At 34.1% G+C, this 23,511-nt stretch overlaps 1 protein-coding gene across 6 annotated transcripts in view; it reads right to left on the reverse strand.

Moving 5' to 3' along the window:
- The window catches only part of TERB1 (telomere repeat binding bouquet formation protein 1), a 47,876-nt gene that overhangs the window by 18,088 nt on the left and 6,277 nt on the right, over window positions 1–23,511 (reverse strand). For all 6 annotated transcript variants that reach the window (XM_036832192.1, XM_036832194.1, XM_036832193.1 and 3 more), the window contains 10 exons: window positions 20,075–20,185; window positions 19,757–19,885; window positions 17,901–18,032; window positions 16,922–16,982; window positions 16,712–16,827; window positions 16,486–16,608; window positions 11,882–12,034; window positions 10,454–10,585; window positions 9,163–9,288; window positions 7,870–8,027 (listed from right to left, as the gene is read on the reverse strand). In XM_036832192.1, the coding sequence (XP_036688087.1) occupies window positions 7,870–8,027; window positions 9,163–9,288; window positions 10,454–10,585; window positions 11,882–12,034; window positions 16,486–16,608; window positions 16,712–16,827; window positions 16,922–16,982; window positions 17,901–18,032; window positions 19,757–19,885; window positions 20,075–20,185 (1,241 nt within the window). The remainder of the gene's footprint in view (window positions 1–7,869; window positions 8,028–9,162; window positions 9,289–10,453; window positions 10,586–11,881; window positions 12,035–16,485; window positions 16,609–16,711; window positions 16,828–16,921; window positions 16,983–17,900; window positions 18,033–19,756; window positions 19,886–20,074; window positions 20,186–23,511) is intronic.

Raw genomic sequence — 23,511 nt, forward strand, 5'->3', positions numbered from 1 at the left:
TGATATATTTAAAAGAAGAATGCCTGTTAAGTCTTAAGTGCATGAAATGAGAATAAGATAATTGAAAAGGAGTAAAAAAGAGGCTTTGGTAACTAAAAATATAATAGCAGAAGTGAAAAACTCAATAGGTTAGTTTAAAAAGTAAATATGAGAACATTTCCCAGAATGTAGAACAAAAAAGAGAAGAAAATAAGAGAGAAATGATAAGAAGGAAGACCAGCTCAAGAAGTCCAACAAATAAATAATAGGAGTTTCAGAAAACAAGGAAAGAGAAAACAGGGAAGCAATCATCACAGTATTATGCTATAAACTTTCCCAGAACTGAAGGACATAAGTCAACAGATTGAAAGGGCCCACTATGTGTATAACACAATGAATGAAAAGAGACTGACACCAATGTACCTCACTGTAAAATTTTAAAGCATTGGGGATAAAGATTATATAAGCTTCCAGAAGGAGAACACAGGTCACACCAAAGGATCAGAATGGCTTTGGACCTCAAGAGTAACACTGGAAACTACAAGACTATGGAGCAACACGTTTAATATACTGAGGTGATTTCCAATCTAGAATATTTTGTCCAACCAAACTATCAATTAATTCTGAAGGCAAAATAAAATTATTTTCATATTTACAAGGTCTCAAAAAAATTACATCCTATGTACCCTTTTTCAGAAAGCTACAGAAGAATGTACCCCATCAAAATGGGAAACTAAACCAAAAAAGAGAGAATGACATAGGATCCAGGAAATCAGGAATCAAGGAAAGATACAAAGAGAATCATTAAGATGATGGTAAAGGAGTATCCCAGGGTAACGGCTGTGTACATGACATAAAGGATGTACCAGTTCTTAATTTATTGCTCCTCAACTCCAAACCTATCCTCCTTTGTCCTGCATTGTAAAACTTAAACTAGACTCTATAGACCACTATTCTAGGGCTAGCCAGTGTTACACTCTGACATCAGAATGTGCTAGAGGGGCAACACAAGGATGGAAGAAAAAGAAGGGACTTTTTCTTCTTTTGGTGTCGTGTTGTTTTGAGTGGTGGCAAGTGGAGGTAGACTTGTACTGTAGGAAATGTTAAAAGAGGTTCGTAATTTCTGGGACTTCCCTGGAGGTCCAGTGGTTAAGACTCCACGCTTCCACTGCAGGCGGCATGAGTTTGATCCCTGGTGGGGGAACTAAGATCCTGCATGTCGCACAGTGTGGCCCAAAAGGAAAAAAAAAAAAGGGGTTCATAATTTCTTTAAAATATAATTGTCCAGTGATTCTGCTCTTATGTATTTATCGAAGAGAAATGAAAATGTACACTACAGGCACAGAAGTGTACACCAATGTTCACATAACATTATTCCTAGTAGCCAAGATCTAGAAGCAACCCAAATGTCTATCAGTTGGTGAATGGATACACAAGTTGTGGTGTGTCCATACTATGGAATGTTACTCAGCAGTAAAAAGGAACAAAATATTAATAAAACGACATTGGTGAATCTAAAAAACATTGTATATTAAGTGAAATAAATCAAACACAAAATATTATATAATATATGATTCCATTTACATGAAATTATAGAAACGGAAACTAATGACAGAAAGCAGATCAGTGAATTGCCTAGGCCTGAGGATGGTGAATGGGCCTGTCTATAAAGGGACACAAGGAAACATTTTAGGGTGAGTGGACTGTTCTATATCTTGACTGTCCTGATAGTTACACAACTGTAAAAAATTATCATAACTCGGGGACTTCCCTGGCAGTCCAGTGGTTAAGACTTTGCCTTCCAGTGCAGGGGGTACGGGTTTGATCCCTGGTTGGGAAGCTAAGATCCCATATGCCTCACAGCCAAAAAACCAAGACATAAAATAGAAGCAATATTGTAACAAATCCAATAAAGACTTTAAAAATGGTCCACATCAAAAAAAATAAATAAGAAATAGAAATATGAACAGAACAATCACAAGCAATGAAATTGAAACTGTGATTTAAAATCTTCCAACAAGCAAAAGTCCAGGACCAGAAGGCATCACAGGTGAATTCCATCAAACATTTACAGAAGAGCTAACACCCATCCTTCTCAAACTCTTCCAAAAAATTGCAAAGGAAGGAACACTCCCAAACTCATTCTATGAGGCCATCATCACCCTGATACGAAAACCAGACAAAGATACTACAAAAAAAAGAAAATTACAGACCAATATCACTGATGAATATAGATGCAAAAATCCTCAACAAAATACTAGCAAACAGAATCCAACAACACATTACAAGGATCATACACCATGATCAAGTGGGATTTACCCCAGGGATGCAAGGATTCTTCAATATACGCAAATCAATCAATATGATACACGATATTAACAAATTGAAGAATAAAAACCATATGATCGTCTCAATAGATGCAGAAAAAGCTTTTGACAAAATTCAACACCATTTATGATAAAAAACTCTCCAGAAAGTGGGCATAGAGGGAACCTATGTCAACATAATAAAGGCCATATATGACAAATGCACAGCAAACATCATTCTCAATGGTGAAAAACTGAAAGCATTGCCTCTAAGATCAGGAAGAAGACAAAGATGTCCACTCTCGCCACTATTATTCAACATAGTTTTGGAAGTCCTAGCCATGGCAATCAGAGAAGAAAAAGAAAGAAAAGGAATACAACTGGAAAAGAAGAAGTAAAACTGTCACTGTTTGCAGATGACATGATACTATAGAGAATCCTAAAGATGCCACCAGAAAACTACTAGAGCTAATCAATAAATTTGGTAAAGTTGCAGGATACAAAATTAATGCACAGAAATCTCTTGCACTCCTATACACTAATGATGAAAAATCTGAAAGAGAAATTAAGGAAACACTCCTATTTACCACTGCAACAAAAAGAATAAAATACCTAGGAATAAACCTACCTTGGAAGACAAAAGACCTGTATGCAGAAAACTATAAGACACTGATGAAAGAAATTAAAGATGATACAAACAGATGGAGAGATATACAATGTTCTTGGATTGAAAGAATCAATATTGTGAAAATGACTATACTACCCAAAGCAATCTACAGATTCAATGCAATCCCTATCAAATTACCAATGGCATTTTTTACAGAACTAGAACAAAAAATCTTAAAATTCGTATGGAGACACGAAAGACCCCAAATAGCCAAAGCAGTCTTGAGGGAAAAAAATGGAGCTGGAGGAATCAGACTCCCTGACTTCAGACTATACTACAAAGCTACAGTAATCAAGACAATATGGTACTGGCACAAAAACAGAAATATAGATCAATGGAACAGGATAGAAAGCCCAGAGATAAACCCACGCTCCTGTGGTCAACTAATCTATGACAAAGGAGGCAAGGATATACAATGGGGAAAAGACAGTCTCTTCAATAAGTGGTGCTGGGAAAACTGGACAGCTACATATAAAAGAACAAAATTAGAACACTCCCTAACACCATACATAAAAATAAACTCAAAATGGATTAAAGACTTAAATGTAAGACTGGACACTATAAAACTCTTAGAGGAAAACATAGGAAGAACACTCTTTGACATAAATCACATCAAGATCTTTTTTGATTCACCTCCTAGAGTAATGGAAATAAAAACAAAAATAAACAAATGGGACCTGATGAAACTTAAAAGCTTTTGCAAAGCAAGGGAAACTACAAACAAGATGAAAAGACAACGCTCAGAATGGGAGAAAATATTTGCAAACGAATCAACAGACAAAGGATTAATCTCCAAAATATATAAACAGCTCATGCAGCTCAATATTAAAAAACCAAACAACCCAATCCAAAAATGGGCAGAAGACCTAAATAGACGTTTCTCCAAAGACATACAGATGGCCAAGAAGCACATGAAAAGCTGCTCAACACCACTAATTATTAGAGAAATGCAAATCAAAACTACAATGAGGTATCACCTCACACCAGTTAGAATGGGCATCATCAGAAAATCTACAAACAACAAATGCTGGAGAGGGTGTGGAGAAAAGGGAACCCTCTTGCACTGTTGGTGGGAATGTAAATTGATACAGCCACTATGGAGAACAGTATGGAGGTTCCTTAAAAAACTAAAAATAGAATTACCATATGACCCAGTAATCCCACTACTGGGCATATACCCAGAGAAAACCATAATTCAAAAAGACACATGCACCCCAGTGTTCATTGCAGCACTATTTACAATAGCCAGGTCATGGAAGCAACCTAAATGCCCACTGACAGACAAATGGATAAAGAAGATGTGGTACATATATACAATGGAATATTACTCAGCCATAAAAAGGAACGAAATTGGGTCATTTGTAGAGACATGGATGGACCTAGAGACTGTCATACAGAGTGAAGTAAGTCAGAAAGAGAAAAACAAATATCATATATTAATGCATCTATGTGGAACCTAGAAAAATGGTACAGATGAACCAGTTTTCAGGGCAGAAATAGAGACACAGATGTAGAGAACAAACGTATGGACACCAAGGGGGGAAAGTGGCGGGGGTGGTGGTGGTGGTGGGATAAATTGGGAGATTGGGATTGACATGTATACACTAATATGTATAAAATGGATAACTAATAAGAACCTGCTGTATAAAAAAATAAAAAATAAAAAAAAGAACCTGCTGTATAAAAAAATAAATAAAATTCTAAAATTCAAAATAAATAAATAAATAAAACTTAAAAGATTATCTCTTGTGGAATAAAAAAAAATTATCATAAGTCAAACTGAATGCTTAAAATGTGTGATTACCATTGTATGTAAATATTATTTTATTAAATAATAAAATATTTTAGAAAAAAGATAGCTGTTTAAAGCAAAAATAATAACATTACTGGGCAGTTTATAACAATGTAGCAGTAAAACGTATGGCAATAGCACAAAGAACAAATGGAAATGTAAGCACACTATTGCAAAGGTCTTACAATATTACATGAGTGGAATGATATTATCTGAATATAGACCATGATGAGTTAAAGATGTGTATTATAAATCCTAAAGCAATCCCTTAAAAAACCAAGAATGTTTAGCCAATAATCTAACATGAGATATAATAGAATATTTAAAAATAATATAAAAGAAGGCAGGAGAGCAGGAATAAAAGGAACAAAGAACAAATGGGACAAATAGGAAGCAAATAGCAATATGGTAGACTTAAACCCAAACATATTAGTAATTACATTAAATGGAAATGGAATGATCACATCAATTAAAAAGCAGAAATACACAGGATAATAAAGACCAAAGTATATACTGAAACCCATGTTAACTATAAAGACATAGGCTATAGGTAAAAGAGTATGTCCAGGGACTTCCCTGGTGGCGCAGTAGTTAAGTATTCACCTGCCAATGCAGGGGATATGGGTTCAATCCCTGGTCCGGGAAGATCCCACATGCTGCGGAGCAACTAAGCCCGTGCACCACAACTACTGAGACTGTGCTCTAGAGCCCACGAGCCACAACTACTGAAACCCCCGTGTCTAGAGCCTGTGCTCTGCAACAAGAGAAGCCACCGCAATGAGAAGCCTGCGCACTGCAACAAAGAGTAGCCCCTGCTCGCCGCAACTAGAGAAAGCCCATGCACAGCAACGAAGATCCAATGTAGCCAAAAATAAATAAATAAAAAATAAATTAAAAAAAGAAGAGTATGTCCATCAACTGATAAATGGATAAGTAAAATGTAGTATACACAATGGAAAACTCTTTGGCCATAAAAAGCAATGAAATACTGATACATGCTGAAAGATGAATGAGCCTTGAAAACATGCTAAGTGAAAGAAGCCAGTCACAAAAGACCACATATTATGTGATTCCATTCTTATGAAATACCCAGAATAGGCAAATCTATAGAGTTAGATAGAAGATTGGTGGTTGCTTATGGCTGCGGACCGGAGTGTTCAGGGAAATAGCTAAAGGGTACAGAGTTTCTTTTTGAAGGAATAAAAATATTCTAAAGTTGACTTTGGTGATTATTGCACATATCTGTGAATAAAAACTACTGAACTGTACACTTTAAATAGGCAAATGGTATATGAATTACATCTCAATAAAGCTATTTTTTTAAGAAAGGAAAAAAGTACTGATATATACTACAACATGGATGAACCTTGCAAATGTGCTAAATGAAAGAAGTCAGTCACAAAAGACCACGTATTATATAATTCAATTTATATAAAAAGTCCAGAATAGGCAAATACAGAGAGACAAAAAATAGATCAGTGGTTGCCTAGGGTTAGGGGAGGATGGATGGGGGAATACAGAGGGTGACTGCTAAATGGTATGGAGTTTCTTTTTTGGGGTGATAAAAATGTTTTAAAATTGAATGTGGTAATGGTCACACAATTCTGTGAGTATACTAAAAACCAATGAAATGTATACTTCAACTGGGTCAATTGTATGGAATGTGGTTTATATCTCAATAAAGCTCTTATAAAGATATATATGTAGCAGGATACTTTTACTTTTTTTTTTTTTTAAGTATTTGTTTATTTATTTATTTATGGCTGTGTTGGGTCTTCGTTTCTGTGCGAGGGCTTTCTCTAGTTGCGGCAAGCGGGGGCCACTCTTCATCGCGGTGCGCAGGCCTCTCACTATCGCTGCCCCTCTTGTTGCGGAGCACAGGCTACAGACGCGCAGGCTCAGTAATTGTGGCTCACGGGCCCAGTTGTAGCAGGATACTTACTCTAGAGTTGGTTACACTGGTGAGAGATTAAATATTTTCTAAATGTCCATCAATAAAAGACTAGTTAAATCAAATATGGTAATCTATGATATTGAATACTACTCAGTCATTTAAAAGAATAAAATTACTATACTAAATTGGATACTGTGTTTTTATTTTTTAAAATGCATGCACATACAAAGACACAAAGCATACATACATAGTAAAAATATAGAAATGGGGCTTCCCTGGTGGCTCAGTGGTTAAGAATCCGCCTGCCAATGCAGGGGACACGGGTTTGAGCCCTGGTCTGGAAGATCCCACATGCCATGGAGCAACTGGGCCTGTGAGCCACAACTACGGAGCCTGCACTCTAGAGCCCGCGAGCCACAACTATTGAGCCCACGTGCCACAACTACTGAAGCCCACGTGCCTAGAGCCCATGCTCGGCAACAAGAGAAGCCACTGCAATGAGAAGCCCACACGCGGCAACGAAGAGTAGCCCCCGCTCACCTCAACTAAAGAAACCCTGCAGGCAGCAACAAAGACCCAATGCAGCCAAAAATAAATAAATAAATAAATAAATTTTTTTAAAATATGGAAATGTGTGTATGTGTATATATACATACATAAACATGTGTATATATACAGTTGACCCTTGAACAACATGGGGCAGTCGAAAATCCACATATAACTTTACAGTCAGCCCTTCATATCCACAGTTCCATATCCATTGAATCAACCAACCTGAGACCCTGAGACTGTGTAATACTGTAGTACATATTCATTGAAAAAAATCCATGTATGAGTGGATTCAAGCAGTTCAAACACCCGTTGTTCAAGGGTGAACTGTATGTGTGTGTGTGTGTGTATATATATATAGAGAGAGAGAGAGAGAGAGAGAGAAAGAGAGAGAGAGATTATTACTTCTCCATTCTTTCTCCTTCTTGAACCCTTATTATACAAATGATAGATCTCTTGGCTCTATCTTCCATGTCTCTTATTTTATCAGTCATCATTTCCACTTTTTAAAAATATTTTTTTCTGTGTTCAAGGATGATTCCTCAAGTATTACTAATGAATTTTAAATTTAAAACCATTAAAATAAAAAGTAACTTGGCAAGAAAAATATTTTACCCTCCAACCTGTATTATTAAAAAATATTTGAAAAAAGTTCTACATTCTTTGAAACAAAGAAGCCAACCTCATTTCCTTCTCTTTCAAGCTGTTCTATTCTGTGTAGAATTTCCTTCGCTTTCTTCCAGTAATCTTCAAGATTCTTCTCTTTCATATGTACATCCTTTAATTGTTCTTCATTTTCATCAAAAGAATATTCTCCTAGACTTAGAGATAATTTCTCAGCTTTATAATATGGGAAAAAATAGTGAGTTTATCCATTACTAGAAATGTTATTTTAACACTTTAAATAAGGACAAACTCATACCCCATACCCCCTTCTCTAAATTTTGCACATCCAAACCATCTTAACTGCCTAAGTGGTACTGAAAATAAGTGGAAAGCAAGTGCTTGGCAGAGGCTGAGGACACAAAGAGTCATAAATTAGACTTTACTCTTCAGAATTACAGGGAAAAAAAATGGCAAGAAAACATGTTATGCTAGGCATATAAACACCCTCAGGTTTATGGCTACTGGTTTTAAAGTAGTTTTTTTTTTAACACAGTTTCCATAAAGTGGTTCCTTGCTATATTCTTTTAAATTCTCTTTTTACATATTGTGGCAGCAGTTTTCTTCCAAAAGACCAAAATCCTTTTCATGGCCACTTCTTCTATGCTCCAGCCATCAATTCCTTCAATGCACCAGGCTCCCTGCTCTCACAGGACATTTGTGCCTCACTGTTGCGTATGCCTGAGACACTGGACCATAACAAACTCCCTTCTTTTCACCTAATTAACTCTCTACATTCAGATCTCAGCTGAAGAATCACTTCCTCCCAAAGCCTTTTCTGCTCCAAGTCTAGGTCACAGTCCTTGTTACAGGTTAAGATCTGTGCTCCATCCATTCTTAACCTGTACATTAATTTATAATGACACATTCATTTTTGGGATTATTCAATTACTACCTATTTCTCTAGTTACACTAAGTTCTGTAAACACATAGACTGTTGTATCTTATCACTGTATCCCTAACGCCTAGCACAGTGCTTGGCAAATAAGAGACACTCAAACATTTTTTAAATAAATAAACGAAGGTACTTTATGTTATGATTTAATCATAAGTCACTTATAGCTCTCAAATTTAAGTCCTACAGCTACATCTGCCCACACTGCATTAAATAAGAGAATTATCTATACTGTTGTTCTCTTCCTTATAAGTTTTTTACACGCTGTAGTACTCTAGTTGTCACATCAAAATTATATAATCTGCTTTTCAAATGTAAGAAGAGCTTGGGAGCTAAAGGGGCTTGGTTCATCAAAGCAGATATAATTCTCTTGCATAAACTTTGGTTGGTATTTTTTTAAAGTAATAGTAAACTTACTAATTTTTTTGCAGTTGTGAAGCACAAAAGTGGCAGCTTTGTTTAGTTCCTCGTTCTGAGATTCAGTTAAGACTTGTATCATGAGTGGAAGCCCATTGCTTTTAAAAAGGTCATACTGATTTTCCTCTGGAAAACACATCAAAGATTAAAGCAGAAGATAGTTACTTTATTTATTTATTTATTTATTTTTTGGCCACACTGCGCGGCTTGCAGGATCTTAGTTCCCCGACCAGAGATTGAACCCCGGCCCTGGCAGTGAAAGCGCGGAGTCCTAGCCGCTGGACCACCAGGGAATTCCCAATAGTTATTTTATCTTAAACTATATGCATGAAGTCATAATTCTTCCTTGTGATAATTATGAACATAGTTCAAATTTTAAAATACAGAAAAACAAAGTTTCAAAGGTATTTTCAATTTAGAAAATAATCTACTTATATAAGATACCTAAGTCTCATAAGTGATAATCTCTGAAACATAGCCACGGAGCAGTGTCACACCTCATAAGAGTAAACAAACTGCCCTCACTTAGTTTAAAAAAAGGTTTCACTGTCAATTATACCTCAATAAAAAAATAAAAATTAAATTAAAAATTTTAAAGGTATAGTGAATCCTAAATTATACAGAGGTGAAGAGAAAGTATAGAGAAATAAACGAATGGAGAGAATGGAAAATGAGGGAAGAGAAAGCAGAAGAAGCAAGAGAGAATAAAAAGAGGGAAGTGGAAAAGTGGGAGGAGGAGAGAGAGGAGATTGGAGGAAGACAGAAAGGAGAGAGGAAAGTGAAGAGGGTTGGAAAGGAGGAGAGTGGAAAGAGGAAGAATGGCAGGAAAGTGGAGAGAAGGAGAAAACGGAAGGGGAAGAGAAAAAAGAGAGAGAGGAGAGAATGATAAGTAGAGAAAGAAAGATAGAACTTTCTAAGGTTTTCAACAAGGGAGAACAGGATCGTATCTGTGCAGCAGTGTGAAGAGTGGATTGAAAAATGGAGATAGAAGGAAGAGGACACAGGGAGGACTCTATTGCAATAACACTGGTGAAAGATGTTGAGGGGCTGAGGGCTTAAATGGGGAAAATAGCACTAGAATTGAGCAGAAGGGGATAAGGAGGGGTAAACAGAAGTAGAGCCACAGGTCTTAGGGACTGACTGAATACCATGGCTGAAGAAGGATGAGGAGCAAAATGACTGGTTTGGGGACTAGGAGAAAGGCAATACTTTTAAGCTGGGTGGGTGGGGAGGAATAGTGTATTTCCACTCCACCGTTTTAATAAACACACTAAATAAATCCAATACTTACCACAATCCTCTGTACAATGACCAACAGTAAGTATGATACTAAATTTTTCTCCTGAATCCAGACTTTCATGAAGCAGTAATGCCAGAAGTTTTGAAACAATGTGGTACTTGGATAGTACTACCCCAAAAGTAGCTAAAAAAGGAAAAAAAGAACAAGTACAAACTTAAAACGTATAACTATACATATAGTATTTTCCAGATATTACATTATACTATTTTTCAGATCTTATCCTGGGAGAATGACATTATATATCTACATAATATCTAAAATTCACATCTCATATAATATCTAATATATATGTACATATATGTGTGACTATAAACAAATTCATTGTAATAAAATGGTGGCTTATATAGCCCTCATTAATTCCTCTTCCCATACTAAAGACATTATGCTAAAGCAAGTTATTTGAAGAATGCTTTCTTCTAAGTTGTCCTGCATAATGTTGTGAATATGAAGTAATAATACTACCTTCCTAAAAGCTACTTACTCTCACCTTACATACCTCGTCTTATCTAGATTGACAGTAAAGACCTTCCTATGAAATCGATTCCTGCCTGTCATTGAAATACACTATTAACTGGCCACGGTTCTACTGACGTTAATGATGCAGTGAAGCATACCGAAGCGATACTGAGATGTGAAAAATTCAAGAAGTCCACCAACTTAAGCTACACTTCTCACGGTTTTGTTCTTCGTGTGTATGTGTGGTGTTTTGTTTTTTTTAACAGAGTTCAGAGTCTAACTACGGACAGCAAGAAAAAGGTTGTGAATTCCTCAGCAGACTACATCTTAATAATTTTTGTATCTCTAGAGCTCACATAGAGTCCAGCACATAGCAGGCCCTAAATAACTGATTTTTTTTTAAAATGATCTACTTTTTTCAGTTATTTGTGAATGTCGAGAGTTGCTTATTACAGAGATTTATAGACTATCATTCCTCAGTATCTGTACATGTGAGAAGCAGCCATGAGTTCAAGTTTGGTTCTGTTACTCACTGGTTACAGCAGGGTAAGTCTATCTCACGCTTATCAGATAGAGGCATACCTTAATTCTTTACCTCACTTTTTAAAATCTATAAATTGGGCTTTCCATTCCCTATGTCTCCAAAATGTCCCTTGATTTCTCATCTAAACTTTTTCATTTAGTGCAGCTTTTTAAGTGAAACAAAGGTTTAGGACTGACAGACTCTTATCTTGATTCTATCATCAAACCTGAAGTCAGAAGACCTAGATTTGAATTCTTAGGAAAGTCATAACCTCCATGAGAAATTAAGGAGTTGGACCAGGAAATTTCCAAGTTTCTCTCCCACTTATGAGAAACTGGAAGTCCAATCCATGTTAGCGTTCAATCTATCATTTCAACATTCACCATGCTGAATTGAAGCAAAATGCAATTGCAGAAAAATTACTAAGCGTTTTCACTCACGATTATCAGCAATACATGCATCCACTGTCTTTGTCACCACCACTGCAAGCTTAGCACTGGAAAGAGTCTTGTGTGAATCAGATTCCAACTGCACAAGAACTTGAGACAATACATCCAGTCCACCCACAGATATAAAGTATTTCTGCACATATGCTTAAGGAATAAAGTAGCAGAACTATTATACTTCAAACAAGACAAGTATATGGTTTCATTAAATTAATTTGCACTAAATATAACATTAACTTGACTTTTTAAAATATTTACTAAAACTCCCAAAATTAAAAAATGAAAAATCCAATCTTTACCTGTGCATATACATAATCACAAGATTAATTTTATTTACTTACATAAGAAACTCACTTTGACATAGTACAACTACATGTACAGTACAGTACTTCTTTCTTGTATGTTAGATATCTTGTTTCATTTAGCAACAACTGGTATATTTTGCAAGAATGACATTATTAAATTCAAGTCCTTCAAGAGCTATAAAGAATAGATTCATTCATTTAGCTTGGTATTACAATTAGCAAGCTGCCTATTTTCTGAATTCCAACATAACTCATTCCTCAAATCTGAATCAACAAAGGGCAAAGTAATTTAACTGTTTCCAAAAAACCACATATTTCATCTGTCTTATTTAAGCCTAATTCTTTTACTTCTTGGAGCATAAAAGTATAACATATTGTTGAAAGTCATAACAACTATTCCAAGCAAAGATTGGATGACAGATACATTTTTTAAAAGCCTTTAGTCTTTTGTTCCCCTGTAGGAAATGATTCTGATGGGAAAGTACCCCACAGGTCTGTGCATTCAACAGCCCCTATCCCAGCAATGGGCATATAACAAAAGGATATATGGGCTAGTGATTATAATTCTGTCACAAACCTTCTTCCCAGTCTACCCTAGTACCACAAATTGAGCCAGGATGATTTAAACACAAAAATTACTTTTTGTATTGTTCAATAAAACACAAAAATCTTAATCTAAAAACATCATGTTCAAAAATTTCTACATCTGGGAACAGAACTGTTAGGAAATGTTATTTAGGGATAAGCAAACATTTTCAATATTATGGAGACTCCAAAATAGGCTTCTTTACTACAAAGTATTTTCATTAAAAAAATCTTTAAAAAAGGAAGTATCTTAAAATTCTTAGATGAAATTGGGCACTATGTTACCACAAAGATTTTCAGTTATAGCTTATGTAATGAAAATTCAGGCTTATAAGCAGAAGAACATCCTAGTCTACACCTGTACACTGAATATTTCAAATTACCTCTAATCTATTTCATGTCAGTTTGCTCAGAGTAATAAGGTCCTATAAGGAGGACACAGCAGTATTACTCATCTAAGTTGGTACTTAAAGAAAGAGGAAATGTCAAAGCATCATGGAAATAGATTTCAATTTTTGAAATTATAGAGATATGCTCCTTTGCATGTGAAACATGACTATTTGCTTTAAACATCTGAATATAGATACACACCAGCAACGTGTGAGAAGGTTCTAGTTGTTCCACATCCTCATCAATATTTAATATCACTAGCCTTTCTACTTTTAGCCATGCTAGTGGGTGTATAGGGGCTATCTCCTTGGGGTTTTCCTGGGTACAAGTTCTTTATCAGATGTACATTTCACAAATATTTTCTACCAGTCTATGGCTTGCCTTTTCACCTTAACAGGACCTTTTGAAGAGCAAAAGATTTTAATTTCAGTGCAGTCCAATTTATAATCTTTTCTTTAGTGGCTCATGCTTTTTGTGTCCTAAGAAATCTCTGTCTACTCCCAAATTATAAAGATTTGCTCCTATGTTTTTGTCTAGAAGTTTTATAGTTTTAGTTCTTACACTGAGGTGTAGGGATCATTTCAAGTTAATTTGTGTATACCGTGTAAGGTAAAGGTTGAGCTTCATATTTCACAGACAGATAAATACTTTTTCCAGCACCATTTGTTTCTACCTTTTCCAACACAGAGTTACTGTGGCACCTTTATAGAAAACCAACATTTGTAGAAAATCAATCATATATATATGTCTATTTCTAGGTTCTCTACTTTTTCCATTGATCTATGTCTACACTTACACCAATGCTACACTCTTGATTACTGTATAGTAAGTATTGAAATCAGGTAATTAATATAAATCCTACAATTTTGTCCTTTTTCAAAATAATTTTGACTATCCTAGCCCCTTTGCATTTCCATGTAACTTTTAGAATCAGCTTGTCAATTTCTGCAGAAAAGCCTGTTGAGATTTTGATGGGGAGTGCCATGAATCTAGAGATGAATTTGAGAAGTGACATTATAACAATATTGAATCTTACAATCCATGAATATGATATCTCTCCCATTAATTTAAGGTTTTCTTTATCTCAGCAATGTTTTATAGTTTTCAGCATATAGACATTGCAGATAGACATTGCAGATGAAATCACTAAATGTATCCCTAAGTATTTTGGTTTTTTTATATTATTGTAAATGACAGTTACTTTAAGTTCCCAAGTGTTGCTAGTATTTCCATATATGACCTTGTATCCCGCAACCTTGCTAAAATCACTTATTAGTTCTGTAGCTTTTTGTAGATTCTTCGGACAATCATGTCATCTATGAATAAATACTATATTTTCTTCTTCCTTTTCAATCTCTATGCCTTTTATTTCATTTTCTTGCCTTACTGCACTGACTTGGATGTCCAGTCAAATAATGAGAGTGGCCATCCTTGTCTTTTTTCCAATCTTAGGGGGAAAGCATTAAGTCTTTCACCATTTAAGTATGTTAGCTGTAGTACTTTGTAGAAGCCCTTCATCACATTGAGGAAGTTCCCTTCTATTCCTGGTTTACCAAAATCTTTTGTCATGAATGTATGTTGAATTATGTGAAAAGCTTTTCCTGCATCTTTGGAGATCATATAGTTTTTCTTTTCTAGTCCATGTATATGGTGAATTTCCTAATGTTAAACCAATCTTGCATTCCTAAAGTGAATGCCACTTGGTCAGAATATATTATCCTTTCTATATATTGCTGGATTGATTTGTTAATATTTTGTTACGGATGTTTGCCCTTAAAAGTTTGTTGGGAAGTGTTTCTTCTACTTGTATTTCCTGGAATAATTTATGTAGAAATTTTTTTCCTTAAATGTTTGGTAGAATGCACCAGTGAAGCCTTTTTTCTTTTTTCTTTTATTTTCTTTTATTTATTTTTGGCTGCGTTTGGTCTTCGTTGCTGTGTGCGGGCTTTCTCTAGTTGTGGCGAGGGGGGGCTACTTTTTGTTGCAGTGCGCGGGCTTCTCATTGTGGTGGCTTCTCTTGTTGTGGAGCACAAGTTCTAGGCACATGGGCTTCAGTAGTTGTGGCGCGCGGGCTCATAGTTGTGGCTCGCAGGCTCATAGTTGTGGCTCGTGGGCTCTAGAGCACAGGCTTCAGTAGTTGTGGCGCACGGGCTTAGCTGCTCTGAGGCATGTGGGATCTTCCCGGACCAGGCCTCGAACCCATGTCCCCTGCATTGGCAGGCGGATTCTTAACCACTGTGCCACCAGGGAAGCCCCAGTGAAGCCTTTATCACCTGGAATTTCCTCTGTGTTAAGGTTTTAAACTACAAATTCAATTTCGCTATCAGATATAGGAATATTCAGGTTATCTCTTTCTTCTTGAGTAAGCTTTTGTAGTTTGTGTCTTTCAGAGAATTTGTCCAGTTCATTTAAGTTATCAAATTTAATGGTATAAAGTTGTTTCTACTATTCCTTTGTTATCCTGTTAATATCTGTTAAGATATAGTGATATCATCTCTCATTCCTTATAATTTGGGTCTTCTATTTCGTGGTTAGTCTGGATAAAGGATCCATTTTAGTGATCTTTTCAAAGAACTAGCTTTTGGTTTAATTGATTTCTCTACTCTGTTCTTTTTCTATTTCATTGATTGCTAATCTTCTCTTTGTTATTTCCTTTGTTATGCTTACTTTGAGTTTAACTTGCTCTGTTTTCTAGTTTCTTAGGTGGAAACTAATATAATTGATTTGAGACCTTCCTTCTTTCCTATGCAAGCCTTATTGCTATAAATTTCCATCTAAACACTGATTTTGCAGCATCCCACTGTTTAATTTTGTGTTTTCATTACCATTAAGTTAAAAACATTTCTAATTTCCTTTATGATTTATTTTGTGATTCATAGGTTTGTATTTTTATTTTGATGTGGGTTTTTTTAGTACTGTGTTGCTTAATTTCTAGATATTAGGGACTTTTCTAGATTTTTTTTTTGTTTTTTTTTTCACACACACACACTGCATAGATGTTTTACTTTTATTAATTTCTAATTTAATTCTATGTGGTCAGAGAACACTCTCTGTGGGTTTTTACAGTTTTGCTGTCTAGGTGTTCTGTTTTGTGAGGATATATGGGAAGATTCAAAACTATGCTCCCACCACCATCTTCCCATATCTTCATAACAATATCTATTTTTAAGATTTTCTATGTATAAGATTTCAACTTATACAATAGCATAAATGCATCCAAAATGACACAACTTACTGGAATTCATTAATTCAATAGGTTTTTGTTATGCTTTAAAGTATGTTTTTTCAAGTATAACCTAGAGAATAATGAATACTTACTGTTATTTGCAAGAGTGAGTCCAATAAATGAGCAAATAGGGCGAATTATCTCAGGTTTCATGCAATTTATTAGCCAGTCATTAGCATGTGGAAAAAGTGAAGAGCAAAGCATTTGATTTTCATCTGAAAGGAGAAAAAGGCAATCATATTTTAATATACTTGGAAAATATCAGTTTTTTATTTGTTTTTATCTTTATTTTTATATATAAATATTTGAGATAATTACCATTTTGAGGATTGTTGACACAGACACACAGAGTACTACACACTGAAGACCACAACTGATAACTCTGGAAAACATTTCCATCTGACAAATTCAACTCATATTTTGAAAGAACTGTCCTATTAGGTTAAATAGAAAAGGAAGTAATTAATACAAATGTGTTAAGGTCTTAAGAAATGAATAATTAATAACAAGAAATGTATATTTACTTACTTGAACAACTGTGATAGAACTGAAATACAACCTGTTTCTCTCACAAGCGTCTGTCCAGTCCCTTAAAAAAATAGCCATATATTACATGAATATGACTTCTGTTTAGAAAATAATTTTGTGGAAATGGAGAGCAACATTTAAGTAGTATTTTTTTAAGTAGTATTTTTAATAAATAACTTTCAGTCACTTTAAAGTATTATAAAGTACAATACAGAATTACAGTAGGTAAAAATCTGTAATCAAGATTATTACAGAAAATACATTACTTACGCTTAGAGAATGATAGTATTCAAATTTCCTCTAAAAATTGCAAAACACTTATTTTGCATGGTTCTGTGTTACAATACCAAAATATGTTCCAAAATAGAAAAAAAATTAATTCAAAATATAAAAACAGAAAAAATAAAATCTAGAAGCATTTAAAATGCATATAAAATTTCTAACAATTTGAAGATTTAAATAAGCAATGTTAAAAAAATAACCTTAGCCTGGGCAATAGGTATACAGGAACACTCTATACACTACCCTTGCAACTTTTCTGTAAATCTAAGATTGTTCCAAAATAAAAACTAAAACAACAACAAAAACAAAGCAAAACTTTAGCCAAGAGCTACATGAAATTTAACGCCATTGCTGACTGATAAAATGACCTTAAATACAATGATAATTAAATGGCCAATTCAGTGGAAAATCAACCAAACTAATTCATTAAATGCTTCTCTTTTGCTTTTAAAGCTGTTTCTTTTCAATGTTAATTAAATAATGCAAATCACTTTAGTATTTTTTTAAATACTAAATTAATAAATATCAAACAATTAAATGCATGCTATTAATTCTCCTTTCTTTAAAGCCGTAGTTCTCAGAAGTTAGTAAGATTAAAAAAGGTACTGACATAAAGACTAGAAAAAAAGGACTAATAATGACTGTTCTAATTTATTATTTTTTAAAATATTTCCATAACATAAGAGAATGTACTTACTATTGTTTGAAACTAGAACCAAAATAACATAGACAGACATTCTTTTCAAATTTGTGTTTGAATCATTGTTGGATAAGAACCAAGTTAAGTCTTCAAACAATTCTGAAGTGCACAAAGTCTGCTGACAGTAAACTGAAATATGAAAATATAATTTTAATTTCTATGTATTAGCACAGACAAGTTTTAAAATATGCTGAACAAAATATAAAATTGCCATATGGATGATTCTCAACCAGATCTCATTTCACTGACATTTATTAGTCATACAACAAATTCTGACAATCTTATGTGTTTACTCAATTAACAGACCAAAGAAGCAATATTTTAATCAGAAGTACTTGATCTAGGTTCTAAAACATGTACTGCAATCTCATAGAATTTCCAATAAAAGCCTAACTGAACAAAAATTTAAAATAAAACATGACCAAAATATTGAGGATAAGTAACAAAACATAGCCAAAGAAAAATTTAAGAAAATTCAGAAACCTGCTTTAGAAAAGAGGGACAAATGATACTTGTGGTATTTTTAAAGAGAGTTTTCTAGATATAAAAATATCTTTCCCAAAGACAAAAATGATACCTACATGACAGGAGAGGTTTTTTGGTGATAATCATGCAATAAGCAGAATTTTTAAAAAATAATTTGAACACATATATCCAGTGTCTAGAACAGCTTTTAGACACTCTCAAAGGCAAAGGCAATGTCTTATTTATCCCCAATGCCTAGCACACAGCTTGGTTCTCAACAAGTGGTGAAGAAATATTTAACGGTTGAAAATATAAGAATATAAAGTTATTTGACAAACTGATAGTTTAGATTTAACCTCATTTCAGGTATGCTACAGAAAAATGTTTTTTGTTGGCCATACAGAAAGCATATTTATCCACATACAAGATGGCTGTAAGTTATCTTCATATTTTGATTCAAGTACCTGGATATATAGATAATGAACAGAATAGGAAAACTAGAAATAGACTCATTAAGTGATAATGGTAGCATCTCAAATCAATGTGAAAAAGATCTACTTTTAATAAGAAGTGTTGGGATAGCTGGATTGCCATATTAAGAAAAAGATAAAACTGGAACCATTCATCACATCATATCCCAGGAAAATTCAAAAAGAATAAAACATGTATAACTAAAAAATAAAAATCACACAAGTACCAAAAGAAAACATGGATGGATTCCCCTATAATCTGGGAGTATGGAAAAATTTCCTGTGATTCAAAATCCAAAAGCAAAAAAGAGAAAGAATGATGAATTTTATTTTTATAAAAATAAAAAACATTCGTATGGCAAAAAAAAAAAAAAAGATAAGCATAGTAAAAGACAAAGTAAAAAAAATGTTTCCAACTAATGGCAAGAAAAATTGTGAAAGATTTTGAAATGGATGATAACAACTACTGAATGTCCTGTCTAGCACACCCTTCTAGATTATTTGTGTCTTTTACTGTCTTCGGGCTATTTTATAACTCTGTAAATTGCAGAAAACTGATATTAGCGCAAGTTATTCTTGTCCACAGAAATGCAAAACATTTCCACCAGTAGAACATAATTGATTTTTGACCTGCAGACACTGACCAGTCATGTGCTTATTCCTAAATTTCAGCTTTCCCAAATGCCTATAGTATTGTTTTTTGCCATTACTTTTGAAACAGTTGTAACATTTTACTCGTTCCCTCATTAGTTAATAAGATAAATAAAATCTTTGGTATGCATTAATTTAAATAAAATACCTGGATAAAACTATCCAGACATGTAAAAAAGGAATTGAATTCTAAAATTATTTTTTAGTAGTTTGTTAAAGTATAACACAATGATTAAAGGATAGTGAAATAAAGTTTTCATATTTTACCATTTTGTTCTGCAACAGCTCCTAATGTATATAATGCTGCTTCTTTTACCATACTATGTTCACTTGACTTTGCAAGATTTTTTACAAACATCAAACCACCAATTTCCCGAAAATAAAGACTTGCATTACCTGTAGAGTGCGCAGACAAAACAAAGAAGAATATTTATTATAATTATTATTTTAAGGACAATAAGTCACATGAACCTAGTAACATAATATGTAAAGTAACTGAGTAGACGAGAAAGAACTATGCTTATTTCATATATCACAATATTAAACAACTAGAATCACAAATAAAAATTCACTATCATGTCTTACTGTTTTGTTGGCAAATTGAATGAATAGTGACAAGAGCTTCCTTTTGCGAAAAAGCATTGTCCATTTGATACTTCAGACACTCCAATAATAAGTTCAGGTCAGTCTTCATTTCTAAAGAACAAAAATTTCATTATTTTAAACCAAACATTTCCTTTCAAAAACTAACCATTTAAATTTCAATCTCTAAATACATATCTTTGTATTTGCTTTTTAAATATGTATTACTTTTTAAAATCTAATAAGCAATAAAGATATGTAAAAGAAAGATGTTCCTTAGATAATATAACTTGAAATGAACTTCTTATAATTATTTGATTTTCCCTTTGCATGAAATATAGGAAAAGAAAATCCAAATATTATTTTCTTTAATTAAAGCCACATTGGTTTAAATATCTGCTATTTAGAGTGAACTGAATGAAAATGAAAATACACCATATTAGGGGCTTCCCTGGTGGCACAGTGGTTAGGAATCCGCCTGCCAATGCAGGGGACATGGGTTCGATCCCTGGCTCAGGAAGATCCCACATGCCACGAAGCAACAAAGCCCGTGTGCCACAACTCCTGAGCCTGCTCTCCAGAGCCTGCGAGCCACAACCCCTGAAGCCTGGGCGCCTAGAGCCCATGCTCTGCAACAAGAGAAGCCACCGCAATGAGAAGCCCATGCACCACAACGAAGAGTAGCCCCCACTCACCGCAACTAGAGAAAGCCCACGCACAGCAACAAAGACCCAATGCAGCCAAAAATAAATACAATAAATAAATTTTAAAAATACCTTTAAAATAAAAATAGTGTTTTCTGAAGTGTAGAAAAGATAAGCCACAAATGGAGAAAATACTTGTAAAGCACATATCTGATAAAAACATATCCAGAAAACATATAGACCTTTCAAAACTCAACAACGAGAGCAAACCACCCAACAAAACAACGAGCAAAAGATTTGAACAGACAAAAAAGATATACAGATAGCAAATAAGCACATGAAAAGCTGCTCAACATCATTAATCATTAGGAAAATGCAAATTAAAACCATAAGGAGACATTATTACATGCCCACTAGAATGACTAAAATTTAAAAGACTGACCACAACATATTTTGACAAGGATACAAAGGAACTATAACTCTCATATACTGCTGGTGGACACATAAAATAGTACAACCACTTTGAAAGTTTAGCAGTTTCATAAATTGTTAAACATACACCTAAAATTTGATGCAGTCATTCTACTCCTAAGTACTTACTCAAAATAAAAGGAGATATATGTACATACAAAGACTTGTACACAAATGTTCATGGTGACATTATATGTAATAACCAAAATTGTAAACAACTGAAATGTCCATCAGCAGATGAATGGATAAAGAAGTTGTGGTATAACCATACAATGGAATACTATTTAGCGATAAAAAGGAATTAACTATTCATACATACAACCACATGGATAAATCTCAAAATACTTATGCTGAGTGAAATAAACTACACACAAAAAAGAGTATACGATAGTATACTGTACAATTCCATATATTGAAAAAACACAAACTAGTCTACAGTAACGGAAGGCACATCAGTGGTTGCTTGGGGAAAGGAGGTCCAGGAAGGGACAGAAGGGAGGTATTACAAAGGGACACGAGGCTATGTTCACTATAATGATTGTGCTGATGTTTACACAATGCTGGGTATATACATATGTTAAAATTTATCAACATACAAAATTTAAATATTTATTTACAACTAAAAGGAAACAATAGACAATCATTTTCCTATAAAATTCTTTACAATAGCCTTTAAACAATTTCTTCTCTTGGTTTTAAGGATTTAAATAAAATTGTACATAGATTGACATAATGCTTGAATTAATATTTAAAGTTTTCAAAGATATAGGATGAAGGGAGGAAAAAAATATAGAGAAGCACACTAAAAAAAAACAACTAAGATCTACTGTGAATCAATTAGTCTTCCCCTTGACAGAAATTCAACTGGCAATTTAGTTCAATGAAATAATTCATGACTCAATTTGTTAGTAAAATATCATAGTACAAAGGTTATCACTGAGTTGTCTTGGAGTAACAGCAAACTTTTATTGATCATGTTCTACATTAATAGAAACCATAAGAAGGTTAGTGTGACTGTATAGATATCAATAAGCCATTCATCATCAATAACATGCCAAAGAGGATTTTTTGATGGGGCATGGTGATTTTCAATTCTAGGCACAGAAACTTTTTATGTACTTTTCTTAATTCCTTCTGTACTTCTTTTTCGTACTTTAATATTTCCTATCATAATCCCTCCCTTCCCAGACAAAGCACCTACTGATATCTACAACTGGGTTTTTATCTTCTCCAGGCTATGCAAGCTAGCTCCTTCAATAATTCCTGAAGACAATAAACAAGCAAACAAAAACTGAAGTGTATACAATACCAAAACCACAAGCAATAAAAGAAAATTCAATAAATTGGACTTAAAACTGAAAATTTCTGAGCTTCAAAAGGTATCATTAAGAATGTAAAAAGACAACTCACAGACTGAAAGAAAATATCTGCAAATCAGATATATCCAATAAGGGGTTCGTGTTCAGAATACATAAGGAACTCCTAAAACTCAACAGTAAAAGACAACCCAATTAAAAAGCATGCAAAGGATTTAAATAGACATTTCTCCAAAGAACATATACAAATGGTCAATAAGTATATGAAAAGATGCTCAATATCATTAGTTCTTAGGGAAGTGCAAACTAAAGCCACAATTAGGTACCACTTCACATCCACTAGGATGGCTATAATCAAAAATAGTCTAACATTCTGACCAAGGATTTGGAGAAATTGGAACCCTTATACATTGCTGTGGGAATGTAAAATGGTACAGCTGCTTTCGTAAACAGTCTAGCAATTCCTCAAAAGGTTAAACATAAATTTACCATAGATTCAGCAATTCCACTCCTGGGTATATACCCAAAAGAAATGAAAACATATGTCTACCCCAAAACTTATACATGGATATTCATAGCGGCGCTATTCATAATAGCCAAACAATGGAGACCCAAATGTCCATCAACTCTTGAATGGATAAATAATATATGATATATCCATTCAATGGAATCATTCCACAAAAAAGAGGAATGAAGATACTGAGACAACATGGATGATCCTTGAAAACATTATGCTAAGTGAAAGAAGCTAGTTAAAAAGGCCCACATATTATATGATTCCATTTATATAAAATATCCTGACTAGGCAAATTTAGAGACATAAAACAGATTAGTGGTTGTCTAGGGTTAACAGGGGTGTGTGTGGGGGGGGATGTGACTGCTAAAGGGTACAGGTTTCTTTGAGGGTGACGAAAATGTTCTAAAATTGATTGTGGTGATGGTTGTGCAACACTGTGAATATATGAAAACAAGTGAACTGTATATTTTAAATGAGTAAATTATGTGGTAT

This window comes from Balaenoptera musculus, chromosome 19, assembly GCF_009873245.2.
Source record: "Balaenoptera musculus isolate JJ_BM4_2016_0621 chromosome 19, mBalMus1.pri.v3, whole genome shotgun sequence".
Taxonomy (NCBI): domain Eukaryota; kingdom Metazoa; phylum Chordata; class Mammalia; order Artiodactyla; family Balaenopteridae; genus Balaenoptera; species Balaenoptera musculus.